At 36.8% G+C, this 20,795-nt stretch overlaps 1 protein-coding gene across 1 annotated transcript in view; it reads left to right on the top strand.

Annotated features, from left to right (window-relative positions):
* The first annotated feature begins 9,555 nt into the window (after positions 1–9,555).
* The window catches only part of TSBP1 (testis expressed basic protein 1), a 151,125-nt gene continuing 139,885 nt past the window's right edge, over positions 9,556–20,795 (top strand). Inside the window, 9 exon segments of the mRNA XM_034661681.1 lie at positions 9,556–9,745; positions 11,531–11,617; positions 12,403–12,435; positions 13,410–13,442; positions 14,561–14,593; positions 14,679–14,708; positions 14,802–14,822; positions 17,461–17,481; positions 18,024–18,044. Coding sequence (XP_034517572.1) covers positions 9,733–9,745; positions 11,531–11,617; positions 12,403–12,435; positions 13,410–13,442; positions 14,561–14,593; positions 14,679–14,708; positions 14,802–14,822; positions 17,461–17,481; positions 18,024–18,044 — 292 coding nt within the window. The 5' untranslated portion in view covers positions 9,556–9,732.

The raw sequence follows: 20,795 nt of genomic DNA, 5'->3' as shown, positions 1-20,795 counted from the left end.
ATAGGGTTACATTTTTATTTATTATTTATTATTTATTTATTTATTTAAAGATTTTATTTGTTTATTTAAGAGAGAGAGAGAAAAAGAGAGAGAGACGGATCGAGCGGGGGGGGGGGCAGAGGAAGAAGGAGAAGCAGACTACCTGCTTCGTACAAAGTCCAACCTGGGGCTTGATCCCAGAACTCTGAGATCATGACCCAAGCCAAAGGCAGATGCTTAACCAACTGAGCCACCTAGGCACCCTCAGGGTTACATTTTTAAATCTATTAGATTTTAAAATATGTTATGTCATCTTAAATATGTGTTACTTAATATAGAACATTGCATGTAGTAGGTACTAAATAAATATTTGTTTCATGAACAATATGAGCGTTAAAGACATCTGTGGGTTCATGTGCCTTACACACATTATATAGAAGCATAACTCAACAAAATGTTCAGGTCAATTGTACTGAAGTGAATGGAAATTCTCCAAGGGCAGCTCTTATCTCAGGGCATCCTCATCATGCAATGAGACTTCCCCTGAAACTCTCTAAGCAACTCTGGTCTGTCCAGGCAGATACAAAATACAAAGACAAGCAGGAAAGAATACTATGCATATGATCCCCCCCGAGTATTCACATATTTATATCTTCACTTATCTTAAAAAGGCAAAGTAAAATTACTGTGTAAACATGGAATGTATTAGAGGAAAATAAATTGTCCAAAATACCACAATGAGAGATAACCATTATTACTAATGTAGTTTATGGTTTTAAGATTGATTTATATTGTAACTAATTTGAACTTTTTTTTTGCTGTTTTAAACTTTTTATTGATATATAGTTGACACACAATGTTAGTTTGTGTACAACATAGTGATTTAACAGCTCTGCTACACTCACCACAAGTATAGCTACCATCCGTTTCCATATAACACTTTGCAATACCATTGACTATATTCCCTTTGCTCTACTTTTTATTCCTGTGACTTATTCATTCCATAACTGGAAGCCTGTATCTCTCACTTCCCTTCACCCATTCTGCCCATCCCCCATCCCTCCCCTCTGGCAGCCATCAGTTGGTTCTATGTATTTATAGGTCTGATTCTAATTTTTGTTTATTTGTTTATATTTTAGATTCCACATATAAGTGAAATAATACTGTATTTGTCTTTCTCTGACTTATTTTGCTTTTAGCATAATACCTTCTGGGTCCATCCCTGTTGCTGCAAATGGTAAGAGCTCATCCTTTTTTAAAGCTGCATAATATTCCTGTGTGTGTGTGTGTGTGTGTGTGTGTGTGTGTGTGTGTGTGTGTGTAGACCACATCTTCCAATCTATCTATCAATGGACACTTGGGATGCTATATCTTAGCTATCATAAATAATGCTGTAATAAACACAGAGGTACATATATCTTTTTGAATTAGTGTTTTCATTTCCATGGGTAAATACCCATTGGTGGAATTACTGGATCATATGGTGATTCTATTTTTATTTTTTCGAGAAACCTCAATACTGTTTTCCACAGTGGGTATACCAATTTACATCCTACCAACAGTGCACAAGGATTGCTTTTTCTCTACATCCTCACCAACACTTGTTACTTCTTGTCTTTTTTTCCCATCCATTCTGAGATGATCATATGATATTTATCTTTTGTTTTGTTGATATAATGTATAACACTGATTGATTTGCAAGTATTAAACTACCCTTGAAACCCTGGAATAAATCCCACTTGGTTATGGGGAATGATCTTTTTAATTTATTGTTGGATTCAGTTTGCTAATATTTTGTTGAGGATTTTTGCATCTATGTGTATCAGGAACATTGGACTATAGTGTACTTTCTTATGACGTCTTATTCTGGTTTTGGTATCAGAGAAATCCTGGCTTCATTGAATGTTTTTTGGAAGCTTTCTTTCCTATTTTATTTTTTGGAATAGTTTGAGGAGAATAGGTATTAGTACTTCTTTAAATGTTTGGTAGAATTCAACTGTAAATACATCTGATGGTGGATTTTTGTTGGTAGTTTTTTTTTTTTTTTTTAAGGATTCAATTCCTTTACCAGTAATTGGTCTGTTCGGATTTTCTATCTCTTCCTGATTTAGTTTTAGAAGACTCTATGTTTCTAGAAATTTGTCCATTTCTTCTAGGTTGTGAATTTTCTTGGAATATAAGTTTTTTTATAGTAGTCTCATAATATTTTGTATTTCTATGGTGTTGGTTATTGCTTCTATGTCATTTCTGATTTTATTTATTTGGGTCCTTTCTCTTTTATTCTTGATAAACTTGGCTAATAGTTTATCAATTTTGTTATCTTTTGAAAGAACCAGCTCTAGGTTTCATTGATCTTTTCTATATTTTCTTTTCTTCTTTTTCTTTTTTCAGTCTCTATGTCATTTATTTTTGCTCTGATTTTATTTCCTTCCTTCTACTCACGTTGGCTTTTGTCTGTTCTTTTTCTAAGTTCTTTTAGGTATTGGGTTAGATTGTTTATTTGAGCTTTTTCTTCTTTCCTGAAGTAGGTCTATAGTGCTATAAACTTTCTCTTAGAACTGCTTTTGCTACATCCCAAATATTTTGGACCATTGTATTTGCATTTTCATTTGTCTCCATATATTTTTTAAAATTTCTTCTTTGATTTTATCATTGACCCATTGGTTGTTTAGCAGCATGTTGTTTGGCCTCTGTATGTGTTTTTTCTGGGTTTTTTCTTGTGATTTATTTCATGTTTAATGACACTGTAGTCAGAAATGTATGGTATGATTTGAACCTTCTTAAATTTTTTGAGACTTTTGTCATCTAACATGTGACCTATCCCGGAGAATGTTCCATGTTTGCCTACAAAGAATGTATTCTGTTGATTTTGGATTTCTTCAACTAAGTTTTCTACACCTTTCTTTCTCTCTTCTTCTGAGACCGCTATAATGCAAATGTTTGTTCACTTGACGTCGTCTAAGACATCCCTTAACCTATCCTTATTTTTTAAAATTCTTTTTTTCTTTTGCTGTTCAGCTTGGGTGCTTTATATTGCTCCGTCTTCCAGATCCCTGACCTGTTCTTCTGCATCCACTAATCCACTTTTGATTCCCTGTAGTGTGTTTTTCATTTCAGCTATTGTATTCTTCAACTCTGATTGGTTCTTTTTCATATTTTCTCTCTTTGTTGAAGTTCTGAGTTCTTTTGTTCTTCTCTCCAGTCTGGTGAGCATGATCTTTACTTTAAACTCTTTTGTCAGGCATATTGCTGATGTCCATTTCATTTAGTTCTTTTTCTGATGTTTTGTCTTGTTCTTTCATTTGGAGTATATTCTTCTGTCTGCCCATTTTGTTTAGCTTTCTGTGTTTGTTTCTATGAATTAAATGGAATAGTTATTTCTCCTAAATTTGAGGGGATGATCTTGTATATAATTATCGTCTGTGTGAACTACGTGTGCCTAAGTGATTTTTGCTGACTGGCTGGAGTTGTGGCTGGCATGGGCTGGGGGTTACTGGGTAGTCCATAATGGGGCTGCCTTGGTGGGATGGCTGAAGCTGAAGTGGATGTGGTCGGGCATCCTGAGGCTCTCTGCACAGAGGGTGCTCTGGCAGGACAGCTGAACTGAAATGTGCAAGCCAGGAGGTCCCAGAGCTCTCCACACAGTGATTGTCCTGGCAGAACAGCTGAAGCTGAAGTGGATGCAAGGTAGGGGGACCCATGTCTTTTCATTCAGAAGGTGCCCTAGCAGTGTAGCTGAAGTGGGTGCAAGCTAAGGGATCCCATGGCTCTATGCATTGAGGGCACTTGGCAGGATGGACAAAATGAAGTGGTATAAGCTAGGATGTCCCAGGGCTCTCCCCACAGAGGGTGCCCTGGTGGGGCAGCTGGAACTGAGGTAGGTATGAGCTGGGAGGTACTGGGGCTCTCCATGCAAGGAGCATCTTTTCAGGACAGCTGAAGTTTAAGTGGGTGCAAGCCAAGGCAGTTCTTGGGCTCTCTGTGCAAAGGATGCCCTGGAAGAATAGCTGAAGGTAAAGTGGGTGAAGATGGGGGTCCGATGGTCCTATGCACAGAGAGCACCTTGGTAGGATTGCTGGAGTTGAAGTGAGTATAAACCAAGGTGTTCCAGGACTCTCCACAGAGATGATGTTCTAGTGGGGTGGCTGGAGCCAAGGTGGCACACAGGCTGGGGAGTTCCAGGGCACTCTGCGCAGGGCATGACAGCTGTAGCTGAAGTGGGTGAAAGCTGGGGGGTCCTGGGGTGCTCAGCTCAGGGGTATAGTGGAGCAGCTGGACAAGGCAGGGTGCAGGCCAGGGGGGCCCAAGTTGCTCCATGCAGGGCACACTTGGTGGGGCAGCCAGAGCCAAAGTAGCATTAGCAGGGAGGTCCCAGGGCACTCTACACTAGGAGTACCCTAGCAAGCCATCTGAAGCCAAAGTGGAGCAGGCCTGGAGTACCCCAGGGTGATTTATACTTGTATCACCTTGGTGCAATGGTTGGAGCTATACTGAGTGCTGACCAGGGGTGTCCCAGTGTGCACTGCCCTGGGAATACCTTGGTGGGATGGCTAGGGCTGGTATGGACTAGGGGCCCAGGGCTCACTGACATGGTAGGCTGGCTATGGTGCCCAGATCCTGCTCCCATCTACACTATCAAGAGGGGGGAGGCACATTAACTGGCTGCTCACCAACCCCTCTGACCAAGGAAGTTTCATTAACTCCCTCACCATTTGGCAGGGTTTTAGGGTTAGTTCCTTTACATTATAGTTGCTCTTTTAAACTGTGGCTTTTTTTCTGTGACCCTGCACACACAGGCCTGGTGTGGGCTTGGGGCCCAGTGTTCACTGAAGTGGCGTGTCATCTCTAACACTCAGAACCCTGTTCTCATCTGAACTATCAAGGTGGAGAAGGAATGTAAAATGTGGTGCTCACCAGCCCCCAGACCCAAAGAGAGTTCCAGCAGCTCCCCTGCTATTCTGCAGGGTTCTGGGACTGGATCTTTTACATACTAGTGCTTATTTAAACTGCAGCTTTTTTTTTTCCTGTGCCCCAGAGTTAGATGAATCTGTTTGTTGGTTTTGTTTGAGTTTGGGTTCAGGTTTTTTGATGATGGTAGTGGTTATGATGGTAATATCATAGAATTATTGTGTTTCCTCCATTAGAATTTTGTTGCCAGTTTACATTTTGTGTACAGAGGGAGAGCTGTAATTCAGAAAGCACACTGAGGTACTAATCTATTATTCAAAATGGCATGAAATCAAATACTAATAATTCTATTATGGTATGCTATTAACATATCAAAATTATATAAAATTAATTATTATAATATTGGATTTCAATGGTCTAATAATCTTATAATGTAACAAGAATAAATCTGTGTCAATAGATTAGTCCTAACTGAATTAAAATATGGAATGCTTATTAAAATGTTGGTAATTTAAATTTATACAGGTAAAATTTTAAATGACAGCTCCTTCACCAGCCTAGACCATAAAAATAGGCTAAATAAATCTCAACCATCAAAGTTTTTAAAAATCAAACACAATGGTCCAAAGTCTTTGGGGTCCAAAATTCTTGGCAGCAAAAGTGGTTCTAAGAGGGAAGTTTATAGCAATACAGGCCTACCTCAAGTAGAAAGACAAATCTCAAATATATAGCCTAAACTTACTCCTAAAGGAGCTAGAAAAAGAACAGATGAAATCCAAACCCAGCAAAAGGAAGGAAATAATAAAGATTAGGGCAGAAATAAATTAAATGAAAACTAAAAAACAAACAAACAAAACAAAACAAAAAAACCCAATAGAACAGATCAATGAAATTAGGAGCTGGCTCTTTGAAGAAAAAATCAACAAAATTGATAAACCTCTAACCAGCCTCATAAAAAGAGAAGACACAAATAAACAACAACAACAACAAAAACTCATGAAAGAGGAAAAATAATACCACCACCACAGATATGCTAACAATGTAACAGAATATTATGAAAACCTATATGTCAACAAATTTGACAACTTAGAAGTAGATAAATTCTTAGAAGCATATAACCTACTAAAATTAAAGCATGAAAAAAAATAGAAAATTTGAATAGGACAATTACTAGAAACGAAATGGAATCAGTAATCAAAAAGCTCCCCAAAAACGGCAGACTGCTTCACAGGCAAATTCTACCAAAAATTTGAAGAAAAGTTAATATCTATTCTTCCCAAATTATTTCAAAAAATAGAAGAGGAAGAAAAACTTCATTCTATGAGGTCAATATCACCTTGATACCAAAAACAGATAAAGACACAACAAAAAAAGAGAATTACAGGCCAATATCTCTGATAACTCTAAGTGCAAAATTATCAAAACATTCATCCAACAACATATTAAAAAATTCATACACCACAGTCGATTGGGATTTATTCCCAGTATGTAAGTGTGGTTCAGTATTTGCAAAACCATCAAAGTGATATGCCACAACAATAAGAGAAAGGATAAGAGCCATATGATCATTTCAATAGATGCAGAAAAAGCATTTCACAAAGTACAACATCTATTTATGATAAAAACCCTCTACAAAGTGAGTTTAAAGGGAATACACCTCAACATAATAAAGGTCATTTATGAAAAATCTACAACTAACATCATACTTAATGGTGAAAAATTGAGAGCTTTTCCTCTAAGGTCTGGAACAAGAGAAGGATGTCCACTCTCATCACTTTTTTTCAACATAATACTGGAAGTTCTAGCAACAGCAAATGGACAACAAAAAGAAATAAAAGGCATCCAAATTGGGAAAAAGAAAAAAAAGAAGTAAAAAATTCACTAAGTGTGAATGACATGATACTATACATAGAAAATCCTAAAGACCACCAAAAAAACTACTAGAACTGATAAGTGAATTTAGCAAAGTAGCAGAATGCAAAATCAATGTGCAGAAATATGCTGCATTTCTATACACTAATAATTAAGCAACTAAAAGTGAAATTAAGAAAACCATCCCATTTGCAATTGTACCAAACACAATAAAATATCTAGGAATAAACTTAACCAAAGAGGTGAAAGACCTGTACTCTGAAAACTATAAAACACTGAAGAAAGAAATTCAAGACAATGCAAAAAAATGGAAAGATATTCCATGCTCATGAATTGGAAGAACAAATATTGTTTAAATGTCTACACTATCCAAAGCAATCTACAGATAAAATGCAATCTGTATCAAAATACCAACAGTATTCTTCACAGAACTAGAACACACAATCCTAAAATCTGTATGGAACCTCAAAGGATCCCGATTAGACAAAACAATCTTGAAAAAGAAAAACAAAAGTGGAGGTATCACATTTCCAGACATCAAGTTATATTGCAAAGTGGTAGCAGTTAAGACAATATGGTACTGGCATAAAAACTGACACATAGATCAATGGAATAGAACAGTAAACCCACAAATAAATCCACAATTATATGGTCAATTAATCTTCGACAAAGGAGGAATGAAGATACATTGGTCAAAAGACAGTCTTTTCAACAACTGGTGCTGGGAAAATTGGACAGTTAAATGCAAAAGAATGAAACTGGACCATTCTCTTTCACCATACACAAAAATAAACTCAAAATGGGTTAAACCTAAATGTGAGACCTGAAACCAAAAAAATCCTTGAAGAAGGCACAGGCAGTAATTTCTCTGACATTGGCCATAGTGACATCTTTCTAGCTATATCTCCTGAGGCAATGGAAACAAAAGCAAAAATAAACTATTGGGACTACATCAAAATAAAAGGTTTCTGCACAGCAAAGGAAATAATCAACAAAACTAAAAGGCAATCCATGGAATTGGAGAAGATATTTGCAAATGGCATAGCCAATGAAGCCTGTATTTTGGTAGTATCCAAAATATATAAAGAACTGATACAAGTCAACTCAAAACATAATCCCATTAAAAAGTGGGCAGTAGACATGAACAGACATTTCTCCAAAGAAGACTTACAGATGGGCAACAGACACATGAAAAGATGCTCAACTTCACTCAGCATCAGGAAAACGCACATCAAAACTACAATGAATTATCACCTCACACTTGTCAGAATGGCTAAAATAAAAAACACAAGAGATGATGAGTGTTCATGAGGATGTGGAGAAAAACAACACTTGTGCACTGCTGGTGGGAATGCAAACTGGTGCAGCCACTGTGGAAAACAGTAAGGAAGTTCTTCAAAAAATTAAAAATAGAACTACCCTATGATCTAGCAATTGTACTACTGGTTATTATCCCCTAAAAATACAAAAACACTAATTCAAAGGGATTCATGCACCCCTATGTTTATTGAAGCATTATTTACAATAGCCAAACTATGGAAGCAGCTCAGATGTTCATCCATGGATGGATGGATAAAGAAGGTGTGAGATTATATATATTTATTTATATTATATATATTATTTATATATTATATTTATACATTTATATATTTATAAATTTAGAATTTTTATATATTATATATAATTTATTGATAAATAATTTATATATCATATTATATATAATTTATTATATATGCAATTTATTATATATAATATGCTATATACAGTTTATTGATATATATAATATAATATACATAATGCAATATTATTCAGCCATAAAAGAGAATGAAATCTTGTCATTTGCAACAACATAGATGGACGTAGAGACTATGATGTTAAGTGAAATAAATCAGAAAGACAAGTACCATATGATTTCACTCATATGTGGAATTTCCAAGAAACAGCCTCTTAATTATAGAGAACAAACTGATGGTTGCCAGAGGGGAGGTGGGTGGAGAGATGGGTGAAAAATAAATCAAAGTAGTCCAGTCCAAACCTGGAACGGGGAGCATCTTAAAACTGGCCATCACTCAGCTTCTCCAGTGGCTGACTGCTTAGCCTGTAACATACTACCATGAAGAGTAGGCCCCCAAGATTGAACTGAAATGTGACTTTGTGATTAGAGTGTGGTCTCTGGAGTCAGAAACTCTGCCGGTCATTGGCTGGGTGACTTGAGATGTCTGAGGTGAAGGGTTTCATAGTAAACATTATTAAGGATTAAATAAGTTTGTACATGTAAAGTATGTATCTACTACAAAGCCTTATAGTTTATATGGTTTTATTACTCCCCTGGTTCTCCATAGTGGCTTGAAATCCCATTTACTGGCTCGCTCTTCCTAGCACCACAAACCTCTTGACTTTCCCTTACTATCTAATCCCAATATCTGCACTTCACTGGTTCACCCTCCGTTTGTTTCAAGTTCCTCCTTTTAAATAGATTTGGGAATTTTCCTCATTTCTAATTATTAAACATTTATTAAATGCCTATTCCATAGGATGTTCTCTGCCTCAAGAGTCAGAAGGATGAAGGAAATACAGTCTCCGGCCTCAAAATCTCTGGAAAAATTAGAACTTATTCCAGAGTCCAGATAAAGTAAATTCCCTTCCAAAATCATAAGTTTAAAGTCCTCTAAAATATTCTGAAATCTTCCCAGTCTCTTGGTCCTCTTCTTCCTTTCTTCTAGCCTCTCTAAAGTTCCAGCTCTTTGTTATGACACAGATTCTGGAACCTTCATAGGCCACACTCTTGTAGTCTGCTTAGGTCTGATCAACCTAACCCACACATTCCTCTGCATGCTTGTCTACGAGGGCCTCCCGCACATTCAAGTTCATACTGCTCAGGAGCAGTGAGCTTGGAGTGTTCCTTTTATCTTGATCTCCCTCTGACAAAGAAATCCAGATGACACAGAAACCACTGAAGACAATACCTGGAAAATGGCAGTCTTGGGTATGGACTGACTCCCTCTCTAAGGCCTCCCTGACCCTACTGACTCAGAAATGTTCTCTTCAGAGACTTTAACACACTGCTTTACCTTCCTTGCCTGCTTTCTTTCAAATTCAATATCCTTTCTTTCCCTTTCATCGATTCCTCTGGGAGCCTGGGGAAAACAACCCACAGTCAACTAAACTCCAGAGTAGGAACACTGATTTCTCCTTTGGTTTCAGGAGTTTGAACTACTAAAAGAAAATAACCATCCTCTGGAATAATAAGAAAATTCCTTAGCTTGTTATCTCACTTCTGGTAATACTACTCACTTCATAATCTGCCTCAACCCTTCCTCTTATTTTCCTCATAAATGGAGCAGATCATCTTCTGTCCAATAGCCAGGGCATTTCAGACACTACTCAAAGGGAGTACCAGAGGCTTGATCCAAGTATACCACCTGGTTATCCTTCCTCCCCTAAGACTTACTTCACATCAGTTCTGAAATTCTGACTTGCATGAAAGAGTCCAAACTTTTACTATTCATTTTGTGGTCCATTAGGAGCAAATCTCTGAAGACTGTTTTTTTGGGAAATTTTTCTCACATGTTCTAACACCTGAAAGATTTGGTAGACATTTGCCCAATTTTCCCCAATTGGAGATGTGTCATTACATCTTGAGGTGAATTCATCTATTGCTTTCTTGCAGCAGCCTTAATCTTAGTGTAATTAATTTTCTTAGCTCTTCATAGTCAATTATCTTTAGCATTTTTCACTGTCACAGGCAGATTTATGATTCCTTTATTCATTCATTCATTCATTCATTCATTCCTCCCTTCCTCCTTCCCTACCTCTTTCTCTTTCCCCTTTCCTTCCTTCTTTTCCCCACTCCTTCCTTCCTCCCTCCCTCATTCCCTCCCTCCTGCTCTCCTTCCTTCCTTCCTTCTGATTGCCTGCCTGCCTTTCTTCTGCCAAAGGCACCTTAGTCTCAGTTCTTCATAACCATAGCAAGGTATCTAATTAAGATTTGTCTCTCGAATTATATATAAACAGATAGAGGTTAGGCAGTTCCAGCATGCTTTCTCCTATTAAAGTAACAGTCATCACAAATAACTGTTTTATCATGAGGGGCTATGTGGGTGATGACTGAAAGGTCTTTCCCAATGATAAGAAATTTCTGCCCTCTGCTGTGGTTTTCATTAATATGACCATCTTCAGTCAGGGGCCTCTAAAATTTTTGATTGCTCACCCATGTAAAAATTTTTGCATACACATTATATATGTGTGTGTATATATACATACACACACATTCCCACACACATTCCAAATATATATATCCATATATATATTTAATATCAGAAACATACTACTGTACTAATATATGTTTCAAAACAGAAAATCTAGAATTTTAAAGTTGTAATATAAAATTACATAAAAATAGAACTAATATTTTTTCTCACACCCCAGTGGATTGCTTTGCGTATCACTGAATCTCTCTAGCCTTCTGCCTACAGAGAGTAAGGGATTCAATTGAGGAGGAAATCTGTCACATTTTCCACTCTAAATCAAGGGTACACAGCAATTGAGGTTCTTAGTATCTGACCAAAAGGACCAACATAAAAAATGGGCAGGGGAAGGAATGTGGGGACAATAAGATGAAGAACATAAAGGAAGAAAGGAGTTTAGGTAGCAGGAAGGGGAGCAGAGGAGAAATGTCTCTTTGGTGAAAACAGTAAAGAAGTGACCAGAAGTTGTCTCTGATAATGACCAGGTCTAAATAAATAGGCCTACAGGTGAGGTTTTGTTGCAGAAATAACTTTGGCTGTCATCCTGACTCTACTGGGACTTGCCATTCTGGCTATTTTATTAACAAGATGGACGCGGCGCAAGCAAAACGGTGAGTAACAAGTCAAAATGGAAATTCCCTGTGAAAGTCACAGTGGAAGGGATGCCAAGATTCAGTTTCAGTTTGTTTCTACTTATTAGATAGCTAGAGACTTTGCCAATATGCTGGGAATCCATTTCAACACATGAATCAAAGAATCTTTGACCTACTAGTGATTTCCTTACATTTTTAAGCTCCCAAAGCTCACATTACCAATAATGTCAACCCCCCCCCAAAAAAGCAGATTGAGTTTAAAAATAGTAATAACAAGTATACTCTAAAATTATCTGAGTTCCAAGGGAAATTATCTAAAGAATAAAAATGGAAAAGAAAAGATACTGTGCTGGTAGACACCATTAATTAGTATTATATCAAAATAATTCAAGAATTTTAGTGACTTAATACTACAGAGATGATAAGAAGAAACAAATATAGAGTAGTATTTGTCAGTGAAACAGAGATGGGGCTCATGTAGGCAATGACCTAATTCCATGCCATAGGATCTCTCTTTCCAGGATTTTCCTCAGTATCTTCCCCACCCCCTTCTAGTCTGCTGCATCCCCACCACCACCCCTCTTTCTCATCTCAGCATCTATGAGCCCTCAGAGAATAAGTGGGGACAGATAGAACTGGGCTGGCTGCAAGTGCTGGAAAGAGGTAAGCACCAGTAATACATCACGTCAAGAGGGCACCTTGGGAACACAGAAGCACAGCTTAGAGTAAGGAGAGATGGGTCAGGAGGAAGAATACCTCTCATAAGTAGCTAATAGTGATATTTTTGCTTGGTTCTTCCACAGAAATTGATGTCTCAAGATACAGTTCAGAACAAAGTAAGTACTTAGACCCAGGAGAAAAGGAAAAATACAAAGCATAATGGAATTTCCCTAAGGGACCAAGTCTGTCTTGTTTACCATTGTATTCCCAGCACCTTGCATAATGCATCATTCCATGAACTGAACTTCTAAATTACTGGGAGAAATCCACCAGAGATTTCCATGCAACACTGAGTTTGGGCAGAATAAATGAATAGGGGGTAGGTCTGCATGATTCTGAGGCTCTTTTCAGATGCCTCCTGTGGAGCAGCAATAGGAATATCAAGTCATGAACACAGCAATGGAATAGAAGGTCTGATTCTGGTAGTGAAGAGGGTCTCAGCAAAATGGCTGGGTAGAAGAATCTAACATAGCTAGGAATAATAAAAGAGTAAGCACAACTAAGATAATTACGTTTGGGAAGAGCACCAAGTTCAAGATGTGACGAGATGAAGCAGATATTCCATGGCAATGTTTAGTGAGAGGCCAAAGTTGCTGAAAGCTGGCCCAGGATTAGTAAGAAGGAAAACAGGAGCTAAGAGCTGGAGTACCAAGAAGGAAAAGTAACATGACACCTCTTCTGATTACTATTTAGTCTAGTGAAACTGGTTACTGGCACAGTCACTCATCTGCCCCAGCTATGCAGTCCCTATTTCCTGCAAAGAAATTAATTAATTAATTCCCATCATCATTCATTACTGGGAGTTCATCTCTACATTAGTTCTCAGAGTCTTTTTTTTTAAAGATTTTATTTATTTATTTGAGAGAGAGAGAGTGTGTGCGTGAGAGTGGGGTGAAGGGCAGAAGGAGAAGCAGACGACCTGCTCAGCAGGGAGTCTGATGTGGAATCCCGGAACTCCAGGATCATGACTTGAGCCAAAGGCAGACATCCAACTGACAGCACCACCCAGGCGCCCAAGTTCTCAGAGTCTTAAAACCCCATTTCTTTTCAAGAAACAAAACCATGAAACACCCTCTCCTTTTTACTCCAGGTGCTGGTCTTCTGGACTATGAGGATGGTAGAGGTAAATAGATTAGGAACTACTACAGAATTAATGGAGGAATGTGTTCTTTAGAGAACAAAATAAACTTATCTCCCTTTGAGCACAATTTGTTAGGTCAGCACACCTTTTATTGTTATAATATCCAACTGCCAATCCACCTTTCTATGCATATATATATATATATATATATGCAATTTATGCATTTTTCTCAGAAAAGGCAAATATGTCCCTTTCTTAGACATTAAAAAAATTCTTTCCAACTCCTGTTTATACCAAGATCTTGGAAAGGCTAAGAACCCTCTCTGAAACAATTTCCTATATGTGTAAAATAGGGATAAAACACATAATTCATGGGTCGTCATGAAGACTGCATAGTATACATGAAAAGACACAGTAATCTATAAAGCACAGTAGGTGAGCACAACTTGTATTATTATTTTCATTTTAGAAGATGAAATTGATATTCAAAAGGTTAAGAGACTTACCCAAACTCACCTAGCAAAAAAAGGAGTTGGATAGCAAATCCAGGTTTTGGCCCTGAGTTCAGTACTCATATTCTCACATGACACTATCACCACTTGGTTAAGACAAAAAAGGCTCATTTTAAACTGAATTTTAGCATGTATTATTAATATTATTAATATTAATCTAATTAATTAGTTAATTAATATTAACCAAATCAGGACATGTAGTCTGACATGATGCAAAAATAATGATAAAGCTTATTTGAAATAAAACATCCAGAAATCTAATAATTCTAAGTAGATTCCAAGGCACCCTACTTTTTTGTAGGGACACACACACACACATACACACATACAAATGCACACACATACACACTCTACAAGCATAAAGACTCATATTTCCAAAAGGAGAGAGGAGATAGCTGGGTCATTCTGCTTGCTGTCATGCCCCACACTTGGCCTCTTGGTCCATGCCTCCTCCTCTTCTATGATTCATCTGTCATGAACAACAGAGTGAGGAACCTGGCATCCTCTCTTTCTTTCCTGAAATGGAAACCAAAGGAAATGGGAACATCTAGGAAAGGAGAAAAATCCTACGAGTTGGATTTAGACATATAATGAGACATTTCTTGATGAGCTGTTAGTAAACTTAATCTCTTTTTTTTCCCCCAAAAGACATTCCCTCTCAGAGATCTAAAAGAGGAAGAGGTAAACAGATTTTCACCTAATAAGAAATTAATGTAGACATAGTTGTCAAGGTAGATTCTCATTATGTTTTCATCTTGTCTTTTAGGATTCCGGCATTTGTATTCAACAGAAAGTGGTAAATAAATTAGATATTGAATTGTTAAGAAATTAATACAGACGTCTATTTATGAGAAATTAAGAATCTTATGTTTTTCCTTCAATCCTCTAGATACTTCATATGATGATCAAGGTTAGTATATTTATAGATTATGGTAAAATTAAAGGAAAATCGATGTTTTTTTTCCTATTATAACATGAGGGGCTGTAAAACCTAGGTAAAAAGGCAGGAAACCAAAGTAATGTATAGAGGATTCTAAGAAATGTTGACCTTTACACCATGTGTTATCTTTTTCTACAGTAATATCCAATTCCTCTTCTATCCACCTCCTAATCGACTAAAAGTAATCTGAGTACTCAAGAAAAATTCAATATCCCAGAGCTCAGGAATGTTAGCCACTCAGTGTGCCTTTTCTAATATAAATATTAAGAAATGGAGGGATAAATCCCTGAAAATTCATCACATTAAGGTTTGACCTGTGCACCGAAATTCTAAAAGTACAAAGAAGGGCTGCTTTTGTCTACTGCTGTCATTTACATATCATGTTTCTTGGGAAACAAACCTCCTCAGAATAGTTAATCATCACAACACTACATTAAACCCATGCAAGAAGCTACTGGAATGTAAGGGTACACAGATAAGTAATATGCAACTAAACACAAAGAAAGGAAGAGAATTAACATGCACTCAGTACCTCCTATGTGCTAGTCACTCTTGTGGACGTTTTTCATTTTATTTTAATATCTACAAATGACCCTGTGAATCACAAAGAATGAAGCCCCTGTGGCTGCTCAAGGCCTATACAGGTGAGCTTCCAGGTTGCTTTGGTGCAAACTGGAAAGAGTGTTCCTTTCTATAGGCAGAGGCAACCCCACTCAAGGACACTGCTGGGATTTCAGTCCCCAAATCCCTCTGTGCAGTAAACAACCTATGCAACCATAATACAGTGGTCCTGAAGGTATAGGAGGGGTATCTCACTCTTAACATGTCCAAAACCCAACTGACCCTGTTACATACAGGTACGGGCACCAGCATTCCCCCAATTGCTCAGGCTATCTACCTCTTTAACTTCTTTCTCTCACTCTCCTCAGACAATCCACCAGCAAATCCCATCCCCACTACTTTCCCACCATATTTCCCATTAGATCACTTCTCACCATGATGATAATCTTAGCCCAAGCATCAACATCTCTTGCCTAAACTACTTTAACTGACCCCTAACTGGTTTCTTTCTACTCTTGACCTCTTATAGTCCATTTTCCTCATCAGATAGGATAATCCTTAACAAACAGTTCTTAAATCAATTAACGTACTATACATTGTTATCCCTAATTCGTTATCCCTAATAAGAGAAATGTAAGCATAAAAAATGTTAGCGACTTGCCCAAAGCCACAGGACTTGCAAGTGACTCAACCCGATAGAAATATAAAATTGTCTGACTCTAGATTTCACGTACCTTATTTTTATACAATTTAGTAATATCTTACTAATTTCCTGCTATGAATCTTTAGTGTAGAGTCTGCAATCTTAGCTTCTATTCCAGGCTACCCTTGTATTCTTAGGGAAAAATTGGATCAGCAAGCATTTTATTGTGGTCTAAATAAGCCATAATTTAAAATTCATAAAGCCAAATGACAACTTAGTTCTTTGATTTCCCAATCACTCTATGAAACTCAATCATCTTGTTTCTAAGTTTCCAAGCTCTACTAGTCTGTCCTCTATCATTTCTGGACATGGAAATGTAAATTTGCTGGTCAGCTGGAGACTACAAAAATCTTCTGACAGGAAAATATTGGGCAAAGTCATTATATCAGTTTAGGTGCATGAAATTTAGTACTTAAATTCTGATATTTAAATAAATCACATTTATATTAAACTTGTCATGATAATTCACAAATTTTAAAATGCACTGAATTTATTTTTAATGTTAGTAAGTTTTACAGCAAATGTAAATGAGGCACAAGAGAATGTTCAGCACCTCTTGTATTTTCTGTCTTTAAAATACTCACAGAACCAGGAGAAACAAGTAACAATAGTGTAAACCAGAAGGTTTTGTGTGTCTTGGGCTTAATCCCACCACAATGACACCCAAGTATGGCAGGAAAGCGTTCATTTTCAGAAAGGGGATGAGGAAAAAAATGTTGTCTTTACATTTGCAGGTAGATCTTTACTTATAATTTAGTAAAATATCAAATTAGACCATCATGCAATATAATTTGTCATTTCCAGTGTGTTGCTATTATTTATTTTTACAGTTTCACGAAAACAATAGTGATAGCATGACGAATTTTCATGTAATTTGCTTTGTCTTTCTCCAGATTTTTTAGACAATGTTTCCATGACATCACTAAGTAGAGTAAGTTTTAGGTTATAGGATGCACATCCAATCACAATACATATGTGGGGGGGTGTATTCATTATAACTTGCCATGTCTTCATTAAACTTGAACTCTCAATCAGTTGAGTAAATATTTTGCCATTTTTTCTCTTACGTGGCTTCAACTTATTTTATAACTAATATGTTCTTCTTTTTCAGTGTTTCTATGTATAGTTTATTATCTCTTCTCCCTACATATTTACCTTTGTTAACCTTTGCCTCCTTTTTCATTTCATTTGACTCATAAATTAAGTCATGAGACGATTTTGCCTCCAGTTTCTTGCCTAGTTGTATATTTGAGGGTGTTGATTGGGTAATCCTCTGTAATGATATCGAAACTACAAAAATAGAACATCCAAACTGATTTTTCTTGGTTTTCTTTGTGTTTTTAGAGGGATCCAAAGGAGATTACAGTGAGTATTCTCTTGTTTTTCAACAAAAAGTTGCTTCCATGGGTAACATTTCCCTCGAATGTAAATGCTTTGAGAAAAAAGAAATGCCATCAGTTCCATGAATACTAAGTGGTAAATTCTCCTAGCGCTGGTTTAGGATAGTCTGTCATTAACAAACTGTCAGTTTCCAAACGTGGTCTGCTGGTTTCCAAACTGACTGAGGGGAAAGAAAAAAAAAAGATGAAATGATGAGTGACAGAAAAGGGAAGTGATAGAAATAAAGAAGGAGAAGAGGAAAGGAGAGGAAAGGAAAGGAGGGGGGGAGGGGTGAGGACAGAGAAATGTAAGCCACAGAGTTTCATAGGAATAACATCTGTCTACTAAAAGCTGAAAGCCTTTATAGAGAAGGAAGGGATGGATGTGGGAGTGGCCTCCAGTGGTAGGTCAGTAGGTCTCCCTGGGCTTGGGCTGCAGCTCCTGAGAGGAGGTCACAGTGATTGATATGCAAGGTCAGTGAACCAAATTCTGACGATTCACCTAATGTTTCTGTCTGTGTGTTTTAGCACCATCAGCCAACTCCCTAGGTAAGTTCTTTATGGCTTTTCTACTATCATCTGGTCTGTATGCCCTGTAGTTTCTGTATTTGTTTTTTTCTTTTTCTACCTCTTAAAGAAGTTTTTAAACTAAAGTACAAAAACAATTGACACCTGTAAATCCATACCCTAGATTTGACAACTGATATTTTGTCATATTTCTCAAGTGACAGATAATACAGAAATCCCTTTTGTCCCCATCCCCACAAACATTCCACTCTCCTCACTTCCCAAACTCTTATAAATGTACCATAAATCTTACAAGTTTATTTTCATCTATTTATATAATCTTTATGTATCACTGAACAATACATAGTATTGTTTGTATATATTTGTTTAAAAATTTTACTAAAATGACATCATTCTGAAAGTATCATTACAAGTTGCTTTTTCCCCCAAAATAGTGTAATATTGAAAACCTATAGAAATCCATGTTATGCATTTTAATTGTTAAATAAATATCCCAACTTACGAACATATTTTTTCTATTCTTACTCCTACTAATGTGTTCTCAATGTGTTCAAGTTCTGCTATCGTAAATAACGCCCAAAACGTCCTTAAGTAATTTGAAAAATAGTTTGTCCCCCGGGTACACACCCTGAAATGGGGTTAATGAATCTCAGTGTGTGTGAACATTTCTGTAACTTAAGCACATTTTTACTTTACTAGTTGTTGTTGAATTGAATTCCACATAGGAGGCACACCAAAATCTCTAAGAGTTTCCCATTTCCCTGCATCATTAACAACCCTGATTTTGTCACATTTTAAACTTATTGCCTCTTGGATAAGTGTAAAATTTTTAATTTGCATTTTGCTACTCACTCCTGAAACTTAGTATCTTATATATTTACTACTTACTTAGGCTTCACCTTATACAGACTATTCACATTTAGTCATTTACCCATTCGGTTACTGATTTGTAAAATTCTTTATAATTATGAAAGCTAATCTTTTATATTGTGTTAAATATTTGTAAATATCTTCTCCAATTCTATCTCTTACTTTAAATTTTATCGTGTTCAATTAGCCAACATATAGCCATCATTAATTTCTGATGTAGTGTTCAAAAATTCATTAGTTGCGTATGACACACAGGACTCATTGCAATATGTGCCCTCCTTAATACCCATCACCAGGTTACCCCATCCCCCAACCCCCCTCCCTTCTGTAACCCTCAGTTTGTTTCCCCAGAGTCCAGAGTCTCTCATGGTTTGTCTCCCTCTCTGATTTCTTCCCATTCAGTTTTCCATCCTTTCCCCTATGATCCTCTGCGCTATTCCTAAATTTGTATGGTTTCTCTTGACATAAGAAGGCCCCATTCTCCCTCCTCCCCACCCACACACAATTAGTTGTAATAAAATGTCGACTTTTTGTTTTCTTTTAGATTTTGGGGTTTTGGGGTTTTGGGGGGCCTTTCTGATCTGGATATCCCATAGATGTTATTCTACACCCTCTCAAGAGTTACAAAGTTTCTCCTTACACACATAAGACATTAATCTAGATGGAGGTTTTTGCATTTGGGGTTTTTTTTGTTTGTTTATAAATAATATAGATAGGGGTTTAATTTTCTTCTGAAAAACCAATTGTTCCAAATGAACGACTGACTCATGCATTCTTTACCCACTGATCTGTAATACATCTTTTACCTTATGCTCAGTTTTTCTGTGGATTTTCTCTTAGTGAACTTTTGTCTTTTGCTCAACGGATACTAAGTTCCTTCCATTACTCAAGCTTCATGACATTTACCATGAGGAACGGCACATTTTTTTTCTCTTTGCTGCTCTTTTCAGAAATGCTTTGCCTATTCTTGGACCTTTATTCTTATACAAATTTCAGAATCCATTTCTCAAGTTTGTATGAGTCACAGTAGGATTTCATTGGAATTTCACTGAGTCTGTAGATTTATAAAATCAATTTTTCCTATGCATTAATATGATAATGTATCGTGACTCAAATCTTCTTAAAGGCCCTTCAGTTCTATAATTTTCTCTAAAGGGTCTGGAACATCTTTTGTTTGATTAATTACTATGCACATATTTGTTTTTGTTTCTGTTGTGAATGATTTTTTTTTTCTGTTGGATTTTACAGACAATGATTGCTGCTATATAAGTTGTATGTTGTATTGTTGAGAGTAGATTTTGTATCTAGCCACCCTGCTGAGCTCTAAGACTTCTAATAATTTAGTCTTGGATTTTGTATGTATAAAATCCTATTTGCAGGGGCGCCTGGGTGGCTCAGTCGTTAAGCGTCTGCCTTCAGGGAGTGATCCCGGTGTTCTGGGATCAAGTACCACATCGGGCTCCTCTGCTGGAAGCCTGCTTCTTCCTCTCCCACTCCCCCTGCTTGTGTTCCCTCTCTCACTTCCTGTCTCTCTGTCAAATAAATAAATAAAATCTTTTTAAAAAAATCTATTTGCAAAAACTAACAATTTTGAGTCTTCTTTTCAGTTCTTAAACTTTTTCCTTATCTTATTGTTTTGTCCAAAATATCCAGCACTCATACCAGCAGTATTCACAGGCATCCTTCTTGGTATCTGACTTGAGCAGGAATGCCTCTGGTTTCACCACTAAACGTGATGCTTGCTTCCATTTGACAGTTCCCTTTCATTGGGCTAAGAAAATTCCTATTTGCTAACAAAAATCTTATTAAGAATAAGTATTGAAAGGACTGGTATCCAAGATCTACAAAGAACTTCTCAAACTCAATACACGAGAAACAAATAAACAAATCATAAAATGGGGC

The sequence above is a fragment of the Ailuropoda melanoleuca genome, chromosome 5 (assembly GCF_002007445.2).
Source record: "Ailuropoda melanoleuca isolate Jingjing chromosome 5, ASM200744v2, whole genome shotgun sequence".
Taxonomy (NCBI): domain Eukaryota; kingdom Metazoa; phylum Chordata; class Mammalia; order Carnivora; family Ursidae; genus Ailuropoda; species Ailuropoda melanoleuca.
Note: the sequence above shows the minus strand (reverse complement) of the source record. Positions and strands in the feature narration are given on the sequence as shown.